This window comes from Pseudopodoces humilis, chromosome 18, assembly GCF_049639895.1.
Source record: "Pseudopodoces humilis isolate 2021_Gansu_Grassland_sample_001 chromosome 18, ASM4963989v1, whole genome shotgun sequence".
Lineage (NCBI taxonomy): Eukaryota > Metazoa > Chordata > Aves > Passeriformes > Paridae > Pseudopodoces > Pseudopodoces humilis.
In genome coordinates this window covers 11,551,238-11,571,135 of record NC_142217.1, presented here as the reverse complement: position 1 = coordinate 11,571,135, position 19,898 = coordinate 11,551,238, and the positions used below count along the sequence as shown (strand labels likewise).

The window sequence follows — 19,898 nt, the reverse complement described above, 5'->3', positions numbered from 1 at the left end:
GAGTTCCAAGAGAACATTAGCAAAACAAATACTGAACAAGTTCTTCCTTACTGAAGAGAAGAGCAAAGAGAATCAACTAAGTCTTCCAATTGTAAATAGATCACCAGACTAAGCAGTTAAAACTATTCTTTTAGTCAGATAAATTGTTTCAGAAATAGATTAAGCAGATAAAAAAATCCACAATAATGATTTTTAGGTTTCTATAGCTTCAGAACAGGCACATAAAAACTAAGTATTCAACTAAAGTATAATTTCTGCTAACACAAGGCTGGGTTAACTTGTGTTTGTCTGCTGTGAACTGTGAAACTGTGTTTTCTCTGCTGCTCATCTAAAATGATGGTCCACCACCACGCAAAAGATGTCACTGGAGACATCTCCACTCCTGATGTCAGATTCTGCATCTGACAACTCTCTCACTTCCACACCACGGGATACTCAGAGGAATCAGAAGGGCCTCTGTTTCACAATGGCACAATACACATTTGAACTAAATAAAAGAAAGCTTTAAATGCAGACATTTCATAGCATTCAAAAAATAGAAGAAAAATATCTTACTTCACTTTTATTTAAATGCTTGATGAATAAAGATTTGTCAATGAAAGCTAAGTCCAAATGTAATTCTTCAACAACCTGGCTAATTCCTAAATACCAACCTAAAATCAATGACTTGTAACCATATAAATCTTATGTCATAGGATACTACTATTAATATTTTAACTGCATAACATCAGAAATTCAATTAATACACTGCAGAACATTAGTGGGTTTTTGCTGGGGTTTTGTTGCTCAGGGTTGTTATCTTTTTATTTACCTCAAAATTCTCACTGACTTCTTGCATCATTTTCAATTTGGTTTCATCAGCTGAAAATGGAAATTCAAGAAAAAAAATGTGAGTATAAAACTAGATCATGAAGGAAAACACCAGGCTCATTGATCAAAGAAGCAATCAGATCTTATCAGTTTAGCTATCACTGCCCAATTATATGACACACAGGTCTCTCAAACAACCACCACATAACTACACACACACACACACACAGCTCACTCACTTAGGCTCATGGAAGTATTTCTCATCATCTTGCTTCTTCAAAAATCAAAACTCAAACAAATTTCAAAGTGAATTTGACAGATTTCACTGTCTCATTTATCAACTGCCTGAACAAGTCTGCAACACTTGTGAAACAAATTACTGAAGAGCTGCAATTTTCAATAAGAAGAAAGTTTCTTACGTGTATTGACATCTGTCAGAGCAGCCACAAACTGAAGGTATTTTTTCATCAAAGTGGTTTGGTCCACCACCGTAGGCCCTTGTGCTGAAACAAATGCCATCTTGGAGAAGGAAGGATCGGTTTTCAGTACATAAAATCAAGACCAACACACCTACAAAGGAATACAGAAGTATTTGTTAGTTTGCATGGCTTGTTAACAGCAGCTATCCACATCGCCTACATCCATTCTTCTGACATATTGAAGAGGACCACCTTTCCCAAAAAGAACAACTGTAACACTGAATTAGGCTTACAAATACATGTACAGCATGTACAGCACTCACTGTGACAGGACTGCACTAATAGATAAAAGGAGTTATTGGGCTCTTCACAGCACAAGCATTCACGTGTTTTTCCCGATTTCCTGTCTCCCAGCAAGCAGCAGGCTCCAGGCTCAGGGATGCTCCCGACACCGCACACCTGTCATTCTGCCTTCCGCCCCAGCCAGATCCCAAACTTGCAGCTACCCTGGGGCACATCCCTGCGGGACTCGCTCCCAGGGGCGCCCGCAGTTGTCCTGCCGCCACAAGCTGCCCGTCTCGCTCGTAAAGAAGCCTAAAGTCACATCTGGCTTGAGAGACCGGCGACCTCCCTCCTCCCCTGGGGTTTTCTCGTTAGTTTTGCTCCTGGCCAGGTCCGGCCGAGCCAGCCCGGGACCCCGCGCCCCTCACCTTCCCCGCCGCAGCGCTGCTCGCCCGGGTCGCTCCCCGCTGCCAGGGCGCCATCACGCCGAGCCCATCTCCGCCCTGCGAACACGGGCACCGTGAGCGGCCGCAGCGCTGCTTCCCCCGCGTCCCTCAGCCCTCCCGGTGTCGTGCTCGGCCCCAGCCCTCCGGCGGGGCTCCGGCCGCTCCCTCCTGCCGGCGGCGCGCCGGTCCCGCCTCCCCCCGCCCCGCTTCGCCGCGCCCAGGCCCGGGCCCCACCGGGGCGCCGCCGCCGCGCTCCTCACCCCACGGCTCCCCGGGACCACCCGGCCGCGGCCCCCCGGCTCCCTCCTTTGTTGCTCCCGGAGGCCGCCGGCAGCGCATGGGCGCGACGGAAGCGCCCGAGCTCAGTTCCGGCCGCCTCCTCCCGGTGCCGCCTCCCGCGCCTCTCCCCGGGCGGAGGCGGGCGCGCAGCCCCGCGGCACCGCCCGCTCCCTTCGCCGGCCCCGCGACCCCCGCACGGCCCCGCCCGGGCCCGCCCCACCAGAGCCGCCTGTCCCCAGCGCTGCCAGCGGCCGCTGCCTGAGGCGAGCCCCGCCCGTCCCAGCGTCCCCGGAGGCTCCGCTGACGCCGCGGCCGCCGGTAACAGCGAGCGAGGAGTTACCGGGGCAGAGGCGGCCGCAGCCGGTGCCTTCGGCCAGCGCAGGGCCCACCCCGCCCCGCCGGTGCCCCGGGCGAGCGGCGGCAGCACCGGAAGCGAAGCGCGCAGCGACACTGCTCCGCCACAAGAAACAGAACGGCGACCGGGAGTGAGAAAGAGCTTCGAATGCCGAGTTTAAGAAAATTAAAAAAATAAAAGTAAACGAATTAAAACCAAAATATAAAAAACAAAACAGGAAAAAACAAAATAAAACGACAAAAAAAAGAACACCAGAAAACCACATTCCGGCGGTTTCGCTCTCGCTTCTCTCCAGCAGCGCACCCGTTACAGGCCGTTCCGAGCGCTTCGGAACCGGTAACAGCAGCCGAACTGCCCCTGGCAGAGGCATCCCCGCGCCACCGCAGAAATACTTTATATGTGCTTGTCGCAACCAAAGAGCAGCACAAACCCCTTCCCGAACGCTCCGGGGTGACCTCGCTCCCTCGGCAGATGCGAGGCATTTGTGGTTTTCATTGACTATTTGTTTACACCGGCGGCGGCTTTGCAGCCCGGTGGCGCTGGCAGCGCGATCCCGCAGGAACTGCCCCCGGGAGAGGCGGGCTGGGCGCTGCCGCGGGGGAGCGTCCCGGGGGCGCGGCGCAGGAGCCGCAGTGCCGCGGGGGCAGCGCGGCCCCAGTGCGGCCAGACCCGGTCCCGCTTCCAGAGCCGGCCCCGGCGGCACCGAGAACAGCATGCGGTGGCTGTTCTGCGCGCTGCTCCTGCTGCTGCTGATGCAGCTCGGCCAGGGTCTCTCCCCGGCCGCAGGTAAGGGGCCGCCGGTCTGCGCTGGCATCGCCGCAGGGGAGCGGGAGAGGGGCGCAGGGTGCGGGGGCGAGGGCTCAGACCTCAGGAGTGAGCTGCATCACGAGTGGGGGTGGTTCCCTGCCCGAGCCTGATAGATGTGACGAGGGATGGAAGCACGCTCCCACCACCCCAGACTTTATTCTCAGGCGCTGCGATCTTTGTGCCTGCAGTGAAGGTGGGGTATCCCGGGCAGCGGGGGGTCTGCTTTGCACTTCCAACCCAAAAGCTGCACTTCTGCTTCCTCTGACCCCGCACCGCGGGTCACGGGGCACTTGGGCAGCTGCTGTCCCTCGCTGTGGGACTCACAGAGCTCCATTCTGCAGAGAGGGGTCGTAAAGGCAGGAGAAATCCCTGAATTGGATTCGGGATTCATCCCTGGATGGAGTGTCTTCTTGTGCCGGTCAGTCCCTGGGTGACCTTGGGTTAGCCACTGAACCTCCAGCTGCTGCAGCTGTCGGGCCGGTATGGCCCTGATTTGTAAAACACTGTGATAACCTCCAAGGAGAAGTGCTAGATAAGCATGAGGTAGTCAGCTATTTTTTGCCCGAATTCCGAGTGGAGCACAGCCTGAATCTTCTAGAGACATGAAACCTCCCCCTGCCAGATTTCATCAAATCACAAGCATTTCTCTTTTAACTCAAAAAACTGAACTCAGGGCCATTTGTTGTGCTGCGAAATGGGAACAGTGGAGCTCTTTCTCAGCTAGTAGTGTTACAGTTAATTTCTCACTGTTCTTCTGCCTCTAGAATTGTTCAGCACCTGTGATCTGTAAAATAAAATGCAGGCACAAATGCCATCCCTTTCATCCCACCCCAAGCTGAAGGGTGCAGAAAAGCCATGACAGGAGTTAGCTGGCCCCAATGCTCGCTTCATATTAGAGGTCATGGATGAGTGAGAAATGCAGTTTCTAAAGGTCAAAGATTCAAGTCCCTGGTAGCAGTCTTGTGGCTGCTGAAAGGGAGGATAAGGAAAGGCACCTGCATTAGAATCCCACAGTTCTGCTGCTCTGCCCAGCACTGCTGATGAGAGGAGATCAGGCAGAGCTCTGATAAGGGAACATGCTCCATGTTGGAGGCAAGCAACCAGATCCTGTTCCCAGCTCTGTCCAAATTCATAGCTATTTTGCATTTCCATTTATTTTGGGGCTTGGGGGTTGATTTTGTAGTTTAACACATACACATCTTTTAATGCTGCTGCACTGCTATTTTTTAAAAAAATTTAATGCATCTTTTCCACAAAACTCAACACTGCCTATTTCAGTAGTTTCAAGATCTGAAATAAGTAATTTGAATAAACATGGCAGAGAAGATTATGGTGAGTCATCCAGAGCAGCAGAACTGGTTCAGTGTCACAGGTCCTGCACCTCTCATGTCTTGATGTCTTGAAGAATCATAGCACAGTTTGGGTTGGAAGGGACATTTAAAGTGCACCTAGTTCAACCCCCAGCTATGAGCAGAGACATCTTCAACTAGATCAGGCAGCTCAGAGCCCAATCCAACCTGACCTTGAATGTTTATACTGGGCAACCGGTGTAAACCAGTGTTTCACCACCCTCATTGTGAAACATCACCTCCCTCAACCTGCTGACTGATTTTTGTGAAGACTCATATCTTTCTTGGGTGCACATTGTTGGCTCAAGTTCAGATTTTCATCCTCAGTACCCCCAAGTCCTTCTCTATCCCTTCATCCCCCATCCTGTCCTGAATAGCAGGGGTTGTCCCAATCCAGATGCAGCACCTTGCACTCAAGATTGTTCAACCCCACGAGGTTACCATGGGCCCACTTTTTGAACTTGTCCAGGCCCCTCTGGACTGCAACTGATCATCCACTAGAGCATGGTACAGCTTTAATTTGCCTTGGGATTTTTGGTCCTTTCCTGGAAAAGGAAATTCAAGGTGGACCATAGCACAGAAAATGCTTTTACTGAGTATTTTTGTGTTTACTTATGAGGAAAGTTAGAGAAACTTTTCAACAGAGCTGGTAAAGGAGTCTAGTGAATGAAAATCCACCTGAGTTTGAAAGTTTACATTTTTAAAGACAGAGATTAGAGCTGAGCATCTTCCTGTAGCTGGAAGTCTAGTGATCATGCTAGATCATTAGTGACAATAAACCTCTAGCCAGCACCCACCTCTGGGTGTAAAGCCTCATCAAAGCTTTTGTGATATTCTAGACTGAAGCTGTTTTATACTATGAACATTTCTAGGACCCAGTCTGACATGTTGCTTACTGCTATTTATTTGAACTCATATACACATACAACAGTTTCTGTTCCAGATATTTAAATGGTAAAAAATCACAGTGGTAAAGTCTTTGCTGGGATGAGTGTCACTGTGAGTCACGTAACTAGAGCTGACTAGTTAAAATGTATAAATAAATAAATGAAATTTAAAATTCTATACAACAAGGTTTGGTTTATTCATTTCCTTCTGATTTCCACAGAGTTGTATAGTCTGGAAATAACCAACAATGGTCCCATCACAACGGGAGCTCAAGCTACTGTTCAGGCCAGCCTAAGAATGAAGAATGAAAATGCCACATCAAACTTGTATCACTTTAACTGGATTTATGCTCCTCTGATTCTGATAGAGAAATCTGAGCAGCAATTTAATTCTGTAATTAATGTGACTGGTGAATTTCCTGGTACTTTCCCTGTGTCTGTCTGGGTGACTCACAAAAACTGCTGGTTGTGTCAGCCAGTTGTAAGAAACAACACCGTGCTTCAGATTACAGGTAAAATGGCTTTACAACCTGTACCTCTCCAGGAACTCAGTATATATATGCCCTTGCTAGCATCAGGGAAAAAGACAGTGTAAATATGGCTTCTGGCAACAGAATTTGATTAGCCCTGTGGCTGAAGGTGGGTTTGGGTTGCATGGTGCAATTTGTACCATTACAGCCACACTCTAGTCTCTCTACATCCAGGAAGAAAGTGTGATGCTGTCTGTGTTTTCCTGCTTCTGTCACTTAGAGACACTGAACTGGAAACCAGATGTTTCAGCAGCTGCAGTTGACACATCAGCATGGGCCAGTGATGCCCAGACTCCAAAAATAATGGTTCTTCTACTGCCTCCCAGCATTTCTTGATCTAAAGTGGGATGACCATCAGCAGTGACAATCTGCTGCTTTTCCCTGTTGCATGACACAGCAAATCTTAGGCCATCAGCACAACAGAGGGTTACATTTTCTTCTAAAGCTCTGTCCGAGTGTACTGAAATTGGATGTGAAGTCATGGCTGCATTTCTAAATGTTGCTAACTGCAATTTCAGTTTTCTGGAAATACTGGTATGGTTAACCTAATCTCTGATACAGGGATTGACAGCCACATTCCAACAGTAATTGCAATTATTATTTGTGCATCACCAAGAAAACTGTTAACCAGATTTAATGAATTGTTAACAGGGTAAGAGTCTGTTACAGGCAATCAATAGCTCATTAATTTTATAATGCGTTGATAAGTGTCTCATCATAGTACCTCTTTATTTGTAGGTTAGATCAGTCCTTGCCACTCATTGCCCAACACAGAACCTCTCATAGACAAAAACATTCCCCCCTTTCTGTATTCACAATATATAGCACATCTGTAATTTACAGTAGTCATATCTTAATTTCTGTAGAAACAGCTAAAACTAAGGGGAAAAAAGCTACATTAAAAAACCCTACAAAGCAAACTAAAACCACTATCCCAAACATGATGAGTATGTGTACTGACCTGATTCTGAATCTAGATGCTTGGTATTCATACCGGTTATTTTTAAATCAATAGTAAAAGTTTATATTGAGCTCAATCAGTCCAGGATTATTTCCTTTACTTCTACTGGATATTTTATCATGACCCATCGTATAACCCTAAATAAATATTTTCATTTCACTGCCTCATTCACACACATAACAACACTGAGTAATAAATATAAAATACACTAAACCACTTGGACTAGGACACAGAAAGACTGTCAGAATACATCTGAAAGAATGCTTTCATACACACACACAGCATGCTGTGGAAGCATGCTATCATTCCTCTGTCATATATGCTGTCATACATGCTGTCATTCTTCTGTCACATATGTTGCCATTCTTCTTCCCCCTTTTTATTCTTCAGAATTTATCACAGGGAACCTCACCATTGCCCAGATAGAAGACAGCAGAGTTACCACACATGGTCCTAGTTCCTCCATGGACACAGTGACCCGGATTTCTTTCTCTCTTCATGACCCAAGTCATTACTTCAAGACAGCATCATTCGTCTACAACTGGGATTTTGGAGATGGGTAGGTGTGCTTACTTTGTTTGCTTTAATGAGTATTCAAGATGGCTCTGATTTAGATGTTCATCTAGAGAAAAATCCCAATTAAATTTGTCTGCCTGTTATAAAAGTTGTTTTCATAATTTACTGACTATTCCTATTCAATTTTGTGAATTCTTTTAGCATTAACTTTAGTTTCTTTAATTAAAAATGGAGAGATTTACTCTGAATCTTGTACTAATTGTAGTTCTATAAGTAATACCACTGACATAAATCCTCATTTATATGGACATTAAGTAGAATTAGAATCACAGCCACTGGAGCATTGTCTGCAAAGAAAATATATTAGAGCTTGTCCCTTTTTAAACCAGAAGTATGCAAGCACTCGGTAAAAGGCATTTTTGATTCTAAACCTTTTCCTGTTGCACACAGAGTTTACCAGATTACCAAGGAACCCTTTGTCTACTGCAACTGCTCCTCCTTGGGGAATCGGACAGTGCATCTGAAGGTCGTGGCTGAATGGGAGCAAATTGGAAGCATCATACACGAAAGAGAAATTATGCAGAAAACTGGTGATTTTACTACAGCTCTGGAGCTCTTGGGTAATTATGAAACATTTTCCACTTTCAATGCAGAACTAGCCCTGAATGTACCGATACAATCTAGCTTTGACATGGTAACACAACTTCAACATTGTTTCACATGCAGTGACTGGACAACATCATCCAGTGAAGTGTTTCCGTTGCAGAATTGACTCGTGCTCTTCTAGGGCAGAAAAATGGGTGGAAACAGATAAAATCTTCAGTTTCTTTTTAATCTACAGACAATTTTACAGTCTTTTGTAAAAGCCTCACATTCAATTCAAACAATAAAGTATTTATGGTAACTTATGGTGGATTTGTTTGTTCAATTTTTACCAGCTATCCCTAAACAATAAATTAGTTAAATCATTAGTTAAATTAGTTAAAGCATTAGGAAAGTCTCATTGATTTGATCAGCTTCAGGAGTAAATAAACACAGAATTAAAAATTTAAAGAATTAATAAAGCTGATTATACATACTAAAAAGCAATCAGACGAAAAGTCAGAAAACTTACTACATCTCTAGTGATAGGTTTCCTTTTGGGGTGTCAAACAGTATTATTTGTGTGATTGACAAAGCTCAAATCTGCAAGTCTGTGGAAACAAACCTTCACTGGGAAACCAGTAAAACTCAAGTTTACATGTGGAGTGTGACATGCTGGTTTTTCCTTTCTTCTCAGATGCTGTTAGAAGTATTAACATAGTGGGCTCCAGAGAGACTCATGTAATGGAAAATTTGAATTTATCCCTTCATATCAATGGCACGTGAGTAGCAAACACAACTTCTTTCTCCCCCCAAAATTGTCTCTTTAAGTGTTTTTCCCCAGTGTTTCCTAAAAATAGTCAGTTGAACCCCGCAGAACAACTATTTGAAAAAAACAAAACCACCTCCTTCCCCCCAAAAACTACGGTTGAATATTGCATTTTCCTGACTTGAAATGCAATGAGCTCTAAGAGCCTGAAAGACCCTGCATCTTTACAGAAAAGTAGACTCCTCCTATGTAAAGCAAATATTATATTTTTTCAGTCTTTGTAAAGGAAATGTTAAAAGACAAGTAGACAGAGAAACAGTGGGGAAAAATACATATGAAATCTTTCTGAACTTTTCTCCTTCACCAATTTCCCTGCTATTACATTGAAATATATTCCAAACCTTGTTGCACAGCAGCAAAGCTTGACTGCCCATAGGGGATTAATAGGTTTGGGGAGCAATTCTGGCAAAGTTCAGGTTTCCACAAGATGAATGTGACATAGAATCCTCATGCAGCAAGTATCAATGAAAAAGAGGAGAGTTGTGAGCACCTCAATCCTAGCACAAGCTCTCTCAAGTCACAATATTAGAACACATTGGAGTTTTGGAGGTAGCAGCACCCAAATATTTACCAAAGGCATAAACAGTCCCAACATACAAAGCAGCACCGTTTGCATTCAGAAAGTGAAAGGCACATTGGCAGGAATGGGAACTGGAGATGGCATCCCAGTAAATGTGAACAGCCAAAAACTATGACAGGCAAACCTGAGATCACTAAGAGTAGGCATGGTGACCTCCTAGTCACAGGACTAATGCAAGAGGAGTTTAAGATAAAGATGCTGTGACAAAGAGATGGATTATCAAAAACAAAGCTAGAAAATGAGCTAAACACATAAACAAGATGTTTTCTTTAGCAAAGAATGTCGTAAAGAGATAAGAAACAAAATACTGATAAAATAGGGTAAAGAAAAGCTCTGTCTGTTGTCAGAATCAAAGTCCATAGTGCATAAAGTGAGTTCAAGAAGAATCAGTTGAAGCAGGGATCTGGAAAGGTAAATAAAAGCTTTCAATTAGATGTGGTGAGAAGCCACATGGCAATGAAGTGGATTGCACTAAATTACTTGCTAACAAATAAAACCCCTTTTGTTAATGTAAGGGATTGCTGTAATACTTGAAATTTACTTACATTTTTCAGTTATTAGTCCTTTGTGCAGAGCTCATCTTATATTCTTTCCAGTTTCATTTTCAGGGTTTTTTTAATTAGAACAGTCTTTGGTGTGCTTCAGTGGTACAGTGATTTCTGTGTGAGGACAAAGAAAAAACTACCTTCCCTTGGAAGTGGAGGAAAAAATATTCCTTTAATCTTTATTGAAGAAGGACTAAGGAATTTTCTACACACAGTGGCCTGATGACCCTTGCAGGTATTCAGTTCTCAGCTGAAAGACCTGCCTTTATAGAAGCATCACAAAGAACTTTTTTATTTGGTATATGCTATAAACCAAACAGTGTAGTTGCTTATTTCTTTATTTATATTTAAATTAACTTCATTCATTTCAAAATTATTCTGCTATTTTAACCAAGCTCTTTGCTGAAACTTTTGGAAAGTTTTCGCCTAATTTTTTATTTTACCTTTTTGCTCTTGTCGTTTCAGCCCACCACTGTCATTATGCTGGCTTATAAAATCCGAGTGCATTCCACTTGAAGGTGACAAATGCCATCTGGTGGAGATCAGTGGCTCCTGCTACAACCTCAGCCACACCTTCAGGGACGCGGGACAGTATTGCCTCAGCGTCAGGGTGGAGAACGGCGTGACAGCGCTGCAGACGTACCACGGGATCCAAGTGCGGCCGGCAGGTGAGAGCCAGGGAGTCTGAGCAGCACGGAGAGTCCCAAACAGGTTAGGGACGAACGTGGACTATCCAGCCTGCAGATGAGGTTTCAGAAATGTGGTGTAGATCACTAAAAGGAGAGGAATAAAAAGGGGAATGAGAATTTATAATGTGCCTGCTGTAATTGCTCTGAGCTTCTTGTGTTCTGCTGAACTCTTAGTCGCAAGAGTGTCTTGAAGATACTAAGTACACTGGGAAGGCTGTATTACTTAAATGAAATATTTTTCCTTTTAAATAGTCCAGCTTTTGTAGTTAGAGAGGATAACTAGGAAAACATATGTGTAACACCAACTTAATTAAGCAGTCTCAATTCTTTTTGCTTAGTTTAGTTATGGATTTTTGAGGGTAGATTTTTCTAGGCCTCCATTTCATTACAAGTCTCTGTCTCCCCTGTCGGTGACCCCAGCTGGCTCCCCCATGCATGGTCAATGCCCCTCCTGGGTCCCTAAACCATCTGGGAGAGTGGTTAGGTGGCCAAGTGAAGAGGACAGGGGACAGCCAGGCTGTGACACAGACTGATCACACCATGTCATTGTGAGCCAGCTGAGTACAGACAAGACAGTTCACTCCAGAAGGCACTGGTGTGCATTCAGGGCTGAATCCTCTGTGCTGGAGACTCTGGGCTGCTGCGGAAGTGAGAGTGCTTCCCATCTTCTTGAGGTACCACAGAGATACTAACATACATAACTAGGTGGAGGTTTTTAAGCTCTTCAAGAGAAAAAAGGGCATAAAGGGAAAGACTCTTACAAGCCCCTCTCCCACTCCTGAGATTCCAAAAAAACCTGGAGTGATCAGGGCTGAAAAGTTTATTCCTTCTTACGCACATTCCTTCTTTTTTCAAAAAATACTCCTAAAATTTCTTCATTGTTTCGTTCTCACTGTTGCCTCTTTCTGGATTATTGTGTCATTCCAGGAATGTGTCTTTGTGCTTTTTCCTAGGAATCCACCCAGCTTTCTTTGTCCTGCTCTGCACTGCTCTGGTTTCAGTGATGCTGGTCCTGGTGCTGTACACAACTTTTCGAAGTAACACACAACAAAAAGATCTTGTGGAGGTATTCAGTTACTCTTACTTTGAGCTGGGATAGTAATTAACTAGCTTTCAGCCATGAAAGGTATCTGATATGAAAGGTTCTTTAATCCCCAGAAAAACAAACGGGAAGGAGAATTTCCCTAGTATGTGTGATCTGTTCCATGAAAACATCCAAGAAATGTAGGCAAATAGAAGAAATAGCCATGCTTCTGGCTTGTTGCAGAGAACTCTAAATTACCAGAATAATAATGGGGAGTTTGTTAATATTCCCAAGCAGATGCTTGCATTGAAATATCCATTCCAGAGGATACACCTCAGAGTAGTTACATGAAAGAAAGGAGACAGTGCAAGAGGTTACAGGATAATAAAAAGGAGGGGTTTGTTTACCTAAAGCAGTCCTAAATTGTTACCTACCCCTTGTACGTGGCCTTCACCTCTCCAGCTCCCTTCCATCTCTAATATATTTTCACTTGCTATAAAAAGTGTTTGCAATAAGCATGAGTTCTTAAATCAAAAGTAGCTTTCATAAAGCTTTTTAAAGTAGCTTTGGAAAGTACCTAATACCCTTTACACTGTGCCACAATATAAGTTATATATCTCTGGAGACACTGCCTATAAGCCATGTGCACAGCAGGTATAAATCAGAAGTCTATTTAAAGTTAGTGACTGAGTGAAAATGGTTGAGGACCAAGTGCCATTTGCAACCCAATGTGTTCTTGCTGGACTTGAGCCAGTGGGAACTGAACTAAAACTTATCTTTGTGCTGTTCCTTTGCCAGGTAGCTGACTTTGACTTTTCTCCACTGTCTGATGAGCACTGGTCTAATCATTCCAAGTCAGGCTGTGGCCCAGTATGTTGCAGATCATGTTTACTTCAACCATCAAAAGAAGCTGCCTGGGAGAGCCATGAACTTCTACATCCACTTTACAAGCCAGTCAAAATGTACACACTGTGAAGAACACAATTGCACTTTGGTTGCACTAACTGTCTAACTTTCTCACTTAGGTTAAGTCAAAATCCTGGTGCTGCATGAATGGTTTGGTTTTGCCAATGCAATGAGGTTCACCACTTTAGGTCCAGCACTTGAATTCTTCATTCTCTGAACTTAAAAGGAACAAGCAACACAGTAAAAGTAGCTTTATATTTTTAACTTATACAGGTGTGTACATTTACAGCTGTAAATGCAGCATTTTATTCTTATGATTGTTTTATGTGCAGGTTTGCTAAATTCACTACCTCTTGTAATTTCTGTTTCTTCTGATGTCTGTTTTGAAGACAAAATTGCCTAAGACAAACATACCTCCTTTCCTATGTACAACAATATTACTGGAAATTGAAGTCACCCAAAATACTGTTGAATGTGTATTTCTTCTATCAAGGACCTGATGTGTCCAGGTTGAAAACAGAGGAGGTGTTTCCAATGAACCAGACTACCTAATTATGTTGTCTTTTTTCCTGTCTTAAAAGACCCCTTTTTAAGCTAATGGACTTCTGTCAGACTGCAGTGGTGGTGACATACTCACCTGTTAGCAGTATTTTGGTCCTGCAGATACCTCCACACGTCCAACACTTTCTAAAATAGAACATGACTCTAATCTGTAAAAGTAGCCTTTTTTTTTTTTTTAGGCTATTTATGCATCTTTTTTATCTCATATTACTCCCCAATTAGCCATCAAAGGTCCTCTTCCAAGAAATGCAACAACCAGTAGCTCAAAGCTGTTCAGCAATACATATTTAATTGAAATTCCTAGTCAATGTTCAAGGTTGTATAAACTCCATGCCTGTTGCAGACTATCACCTACTTTCCTGCTCAGCCAGGCTTTGCTCACTGGAATTTCAGAGTACCCTGGAAGCTTTTAAACAGAAGTGCCTTTGTGTCCACTTCTTTTTTTAAATGTGACACACCCTCCCCACCTCTGCTTAAAGCATTGGTATTGTGGGTATTGTGGGCTTGGGTTTTTTCATAGTTTCTCAAATGATTGGAAGGCAATTTTCTGAATGTGAGGGGACTTACCATGAGGTTTTTGGGGTACTCATCTCACATGTTTGACCTCTGTGCTTCCTCAGAGGAACCCAGAGCTTCAGCTCTTCTGTGAAAGAAATTACATGACCCTTAATTAACCTGATACATTTAAATTAGAATAGGACCATATAAGATAACAAATCCTATAAACCCAAGTTTTTGTCAAAAGGTCCCTTCCAGAGCAGAACTTCTTTCAGCTTTTCTTCCAAAGACAAATGGTATTTCTAAGCAAGCATGTTGATCAGGAGTGGTGTCCTTTGTATTCTTTCTCAATGCTCTGGTATCAAACTCTTATCTTCAGCCATATTCAGTTACTGCTAAGAATGTGCCTCTCTTTAGCAAAGAAGCCACTGTGCCTGAGAGCTTCAGTTTTATTGTTTATTCCTGAGATCCTAGCCCTCTGAGCCACTGCCAAAGGCAGTGACTTGTTCTGGGATGTCAGTGGGGTTTGTAAATGGCTGCAGGGTCCTTGGGCACTGGAAAGAAGAGATTTCTGATATGCAAATGCAGTTCAGAGTGACAGAGTCTTGGGACAGACTGCACAGGAGTTTCTACAGCCAGAATTTAGTTTGGGCTTCTTTTATTACATTTGTGAAAGACATGTGGCCCTTGCTGTTGTAATGCACTTAAAGACAACCCCTTGACATGTTAATGAATGTGTAAAAAGCCCTTTCTTCTCCATATTGTACTGCTAGCAAAGACAATATCTGGGAGAGCAGACTCAGTTATAGATACATGAAACTGGATCATCTGAGTTTGAAACAGATCATATGGAAGGAATAAGGCTTATGCTTAGCCCCCTTTTGAATTAATACCCAGGTGATCCAAAGAGTGTCATGGGGGTTAGGCCATGAACTTTGCTACTTTGGGTTTTTGCATTTCTGTTCTCCTCAACATGTCTGAGCCAAGATACAACTGATCATGCCAAACCTGGCAAAGTAGGTATCAACTCCCCATCAAAAAAAGTGGGACATGGATTTAGAGGCACAAAAGACAGGCCTAAGAAAATCCCCAGTTTCCTATTGAGAAAAACAGAGCAAATGTCCTTCAGAAGAATATTGGCTCTTACTCTCTGCCTAGAGTGAAGAAAGGATGGCAAAGGAGTCAAATGATTCAGGAGGATAGAAAAGATAAAATGCTGCAAAGTAGAAATTCAACACTATCAAATACTGGAAGATACTTCTTCAGGAGCAGGAAAGAATAGAGGTTAGAAAGAAAGATGTCTCTGGCAAAAAATAAGCCGTGGAGAAAGCACTCTTAAAAAGGTATGTCAAGAAGCAAATTAACCAAGAAAATTTAAACATCCTTAGCAAATTGAAATATAAGTATGAGAAATATTCGCACAAATATGTTCTTGAATCCAATATGAAAGTGCTTCCTGCACAAAAGACTGATCTGTGGGTTTGTTAAATGCAACTGAAATTGAAGACAAGAGGTAATTGAGCAGTTCAGGATATAGCAATGAGATTAGTGGGACATAGCAAGGATCAGTAGGAGGATTCATTTTGTTAACCTTAGAAATCAATGACCTGAAAAAAGGAATGTTCAGCAAAACGATCAAACTCACTGACTCAAAACAAGAGTCAGTGAGTGCAAAGCCAAAGAGCGTTAAATTCAGGTGATAAGCAAGAGTGTGGGCAGATAAAAAGTGTATGCAATGAGAATTATTTACAAGGAAATGCATTTGAGCACAGAGAGGTTCTGGAAATGCACAGTAGAAAAACACACAGTAAAGCAAAAGAACTTCTGTTACTCTGTAATTTGTCATATAAAAAATGGTGTTGGTTTGTTCAGTAATTGTGGGGACAAATCAGCCTTTTATCTTAAAAGCAGAGGACAAGGCTTCATGATTGAATGTGTCAAGGCTAAATTTTGTCTTTCATGTCTGGAAAGGAGATTACACAGCCCAAGCTGTGACCACAGTTTGAAGACACGAGGCCTCTATCGCATTTGCTGTAGGAACAGAAGTTTTCTCAGCAAAAGGAAGGTGAAGAACTTCATATTTAAATGCTCAGTTTTATTATTAGATAATCAGCCAACACTTCACCTTGATTTTTGTGCCAGTTTCCGTGGAAACTGAAATGCCATCCTGCAGCAGTCACAAAATTGCTCAGATCCTGCAGATCTCAGCTTTGACAGCATACCGTGCACTACAAATGTGGATTTTTAAATTGCAGCCACTAAACGGGGAACGCAAAAGTTCCAGAAACAACTTTCAGAGTTGGGTATAGGTATATGGTTGAGCATATCAACACCACCATGTGTAATTCCTGCAGCAGTGTGCACAAAGAGAGAGTCACAGCAGATCATGGAATCATGAGATTATAGAATGGCCTGGATTGGAAGGGACCTTAAAGATCGTTTTGTTCCACACCCCTGTCATGGTTGCACTAGACCAGGTTGCTCCAAGTCCCATCCAACCTGGCATTGAGAATTTCCAGGGATGGGGCACCCACAACTCTGGGCATCCTGTGTCAGGGCCTCAGCACCCTCACAGTAAACAATTTTTTTTCTGGTGTCAAAATTAAACCTCCTCTCTGTCGGTTTGAAGCCATTCTGCCTTGTCCTGTCACTACATGTTCTTGTGAAATGTCTCTCTTCACCTTTCTTGTCATCTCCCTTCAGGTAAGGGAATCAGGTGACCCCAAAGCATTCCCTTTTCCAGGTTGAACAATCCAAATTCTCTCAGCCTTTCCTCATAGCAGAGTTGCTCCGTTCCTGATCACTGTGGTGATCTCCTCTGGACTCATCCAACAGCTCCATATCCTTCCTGTGCTGGGCCCCCCGAGCTGGGGGCAGCTCTGCAGGTGGGGTCTCACCTGAGCAGGGCAGGGGCAGAATCCCCTGCTTCTACCTGGTGTTTTATAAAATACTGCAGTTGTACAACTGTCACAACTACAGGAGCAATCATACTAGAGCACTAGGGAAAGACTAGCTCAGCCAAATAATTTTCTAATGCATTTACTCACAGCAGTCTTGGGAGGCAGAGAAGTGATATTATCATCGCTCACAGGAGGCAGAAGGGAGCCGTGCAGAGATATGGAGCTTGCTCAAGCAGAGGCAGCTGCAAATACCTGCATAAAATTCGAGATTAAAAAGATTATGATGCTCTACCAGATCCTTGTCCTTCTGTTGGAAATTATATAACTTTTCTATTCTTTTAATTAATGGTTTTAATTAATTTAAATTAATTTGTTTTATTTAATCATAACCAGTGTATTAATTATAAGCAAGGTGTTAAATCACTTTTAGCCAAAATTTAGCAAAATTTAGCATGAGCAGGTATTGGAGGAATACAACTTGGGAAAGTTTAAGTTTTGCTAAGCTAACTTGGATATGCCTCAATGTGAGCAAGACCTGGGAGAGAGTGATGTGTTGTTGAAACTGGATACAATAAATGAAGAATTTATGGACTATAAAGTTGTTTTTCAGGAACCAGAAGGTAAAGAAGAAGATAAAGACTCAGGATATTTGTTGGAAAATCCCTGTTGGGGGGAAAAAAGATACTAAAAGATTAAAAATACAAATTAGCAGGAACAGTGAGAAATCCATGACCAAGAGAGGACAGAATACTAATTAATGAACGAATTGTGTGATTTGGAATGAGTGAACATTAATCTCTTTGTTTGCTAAAAAATACAAACTGATGAAGTTTTGTATCAGCATCTTGTGTGGAGGCCAGAAAATTTTGTCGGCCACACAGACACACACGCCCCTCTTGAGCAAGAATAAAGCAACACCTGACTCGCTAGCACTAAAAAGCTGTGTCAGAGGGTTTATCTGTCCCGGAGGGTTTAAAAAGGCGCTGTTAAACGTTTATTTCTCCCGGCGGGTTCGGGGGTTCCCCGCGGGGCCAAGGCGGCTCCGGGCCCAGGCCGGGCCCCGCCGCGCACGGGCCGGCCGGCAGGGGGCGCCCGCCGCGCGGGGATGTCCCTCAGCCGCCTCAGCGCCATGGCCGCGCCGGGCCGGGCCGAGGCCGGGACGAGGGGCGGCCGCCGTCCCGAAAAACAGCGGCAAGGGTGCGGTGGCGCCCCGTACAGCCCTGAGACCACACTCGGGGTCATCACCGCCTCGAAGGTCGGGATCATCACTGTGCCGAAATGCTGTCCTGTACAGCGCAAGTCCTGTGCCCCTCACTGAGAGGCGATGGATGGATGGATGGATGGATGGATGGGCTGAACATGTGCGCTTCTCAGAGAGAATTTTCTCTATTTTGTGCTCTGGAATGCCCCATCCCACTATCCCTTAGTGGGACAGGCTGCATGATTAGGACCTGGAGGGACAAGGTCCATCCTGTGAGCAGCTGCAGCTTCTCTCACCATGGAGGACACTAGCTGTGAATTCTAGAACCACTTGCATTGGAAATGAGATCATCGAGTCCAACCATTCCCCCAGCACCTCCAAGGCCACCCAAGAACCACATTCCGGAGTGCCACATTCACACACCTTTTAAAGCCCTCCAGGGATGGTGACTCCCCTGCCTTCCTGGGCAGCCTGTTCCAGTGCTTGACAAGCTTTTGGTGAAGAAATTTTCCTTAATATCCAATCAAAACCTTCTTAGGTGCAACTTGAGGCCATTTCCTCTTGTCCCTTGTCACTTTTTAATTTGGGGAAGTAGTGGTGTTAGTGAAGTTTCAATCTACAATGACTTAAATTAAGGAAAACAAAGAAAGCAGCCCACAGAATAAATCACAGCTGAGTTTCCATAAACATTTATGGAAATCACCTGAAGGTGCCCATGACTTCAGTGGAAGGTCTTAGAAATAGGGAAGCAGAAGGAGCAACAAACAGGTGTGTTCTGGTTTAATAACTCTCTAAGATTAGTCCTTTGTGGTAATATAAATTAGGACTTTGTCATTTAAGGAATCTTTTCAGGCATAATTAAGATACAAAGTGAGAATAGACCACAGCAATAAAAGTTCTCTTATCTGATCAAAACCATGCACTTAATAGCAAAAAAATTAATATTATGCCATAGGTTTTTAATGTCTTTTCAGTCGCCTGTCCTTCCTTAATCTATTCTTCTTTCATTATATGCAAAGCACTTACAATATTTTGAATAAAATCAAAAAGGATCAAATAATCTAAAAATCCAAATGCACTTGCTAATTAAATAGCAATGCCCTTGCTTCCATTCAGGCAATCTCAATAAATTACAGTCTTCCCATACTAATTAACTTCAAGTTTAATGGATTTCTCTCACCACCACGAGCTATGTAGCAAAACACAACATGCTCAACTTTACAAAAACAAGTCAATATTGAAACTGGTGGCTTGATTCTGCTCCAGCAGAGCACTCAAACACGTGTGGAAGTGCAAACACATGAGGAGCAGCTCCTTGTGGTGGTGGGAAGTGCCAATGGAAAGGTGAGCATCCTCACTTCAGCACAAGAGCCCAGTGCTCAGGACCACACTGAACATATACAGTGAGCTCCTGCATGTCTGATGCAAAAGAGCCCTTTTTAGCCACCATCAGATTTATTTCCACCCTCAATGAATTCACGTACAATGAATCCAGAGTATTTTTGTGGGTTACAGGGGACTGATTTATGACAGACAGCATGGCCTGTTCTCTGCCATCCCAGGCAAGTGCCCCATGCAGGAGCACTGCAGCCACAAACATAGAGTTGCACTTCTGAACTGAACCCCATCAACACAGAACAGTTCCTGGGAGGCTCTGTATTTCCATGTTATAGCGGGTTTTGGTATTCAGTCAGACCATTAAAGCAAGATATTTCTGTTTCTCAGTTATCTGCTTATTGGGGAGTTCATAAAGATTGACAGGAAGTTAGTTTGAGTTAAAATATTGTGAAAACATGACAGCAGTCACTCAAGACAATATCAGAAAATGAATGCCAGACCCGGATCCTGAGGAAGAGAGAAGGGTCAGTATAGTCTCCCTGACCCGCCAGAGAAACACTTGAAGGGAAACAGCTGGGGTTTCGAATCTGAAATCCAGGTAGCT

At 43.7% G+C, this 19,898-nt stretch overlaps 2 protein-coding genes and 1 long non-coding RNA gene across 6 annotated transcripts in view; 1 reads left to right on the top strand and 2 right to left on the bottom strand.

The window, feature by feature from the left end:
* TRRAP (transformation/transcription domain associated protein) overlaps positions 1–2,909 on the bottom strand; it is a 74,915-nt gene extending 72,006 nt beyond the window's left edge. For 2 of the 4 annotated variants that reach the window (XM_014252619.2, XM_088063872.1), the window contains exons 1-4: positions 2,218–2,293; positions 1,940–2,014; positions 1,230–1,380; positions 812–861 (exon numbers count right to left, since the gene is read on the bottom strand). In XM_014252619.2, the coding sequence (XP_014108094.1) occupies positions 812–861; positions 1,230–1,329 (150 nt within the window). In that variant the 5' untranslated portion in view covers positions 1,330–1,380; positions 1,940–2,014; positions 2,218–2,293. Of the gene's footprint in view, positions 1–811; positions 862–1,229; positions 1,381–1,939; positions 2,015–2,217; positions 2,305–2,894 lie in introns of those variants that run through there. The other 2 variants (XM_014252618.2, XM_014252620.2) reach the window with 2 other exon arrangements.
* A 285-nt stretch (positions 2,910–3,194) lies between these two features.
* On the top strand, positions 3,195–14,323 carry TMEM130 (transmembrane protein 130). The gene is made up of 8 exons (XM_005522975.3): positions 3,195–3,377; positions 5,856–6,146; positions 7,516–7,684; positions 8,092–8,261; positions 8,921–9,005; positions 10,643–10,845; positions 11,820–11,932; positions 12,689–14,323. Exons 1-8 carry the CDS (start codon positions 3,305–3,307, stop codon positions 12,863–12,865), a joined length of 1,281 nt encoding a protein of 426 aa, XP_005523032.3. The 5' UTR covers positions 3,195–3,304; the 3' UTR covers positions 12,866–14,323.
* On the bottom strand, positions 10,815–18,532 carry LOC148182933 (uncharacterized). Its single transcript, XR_015774085.1, has 4 exons — positions 18,380–18,532; positions 16,903–17,007; positions 13,925–14,000; positions 10,815–10,950 (listed from the first exon to the last, which is right to left on the bottom strand). It is a non-coding gene; the product is annotated as an uncharacterized LOC148182933 (long non-coding RNA).
* Positions 18,533–19,898: the final 1,366 nt, after the last annotated feature.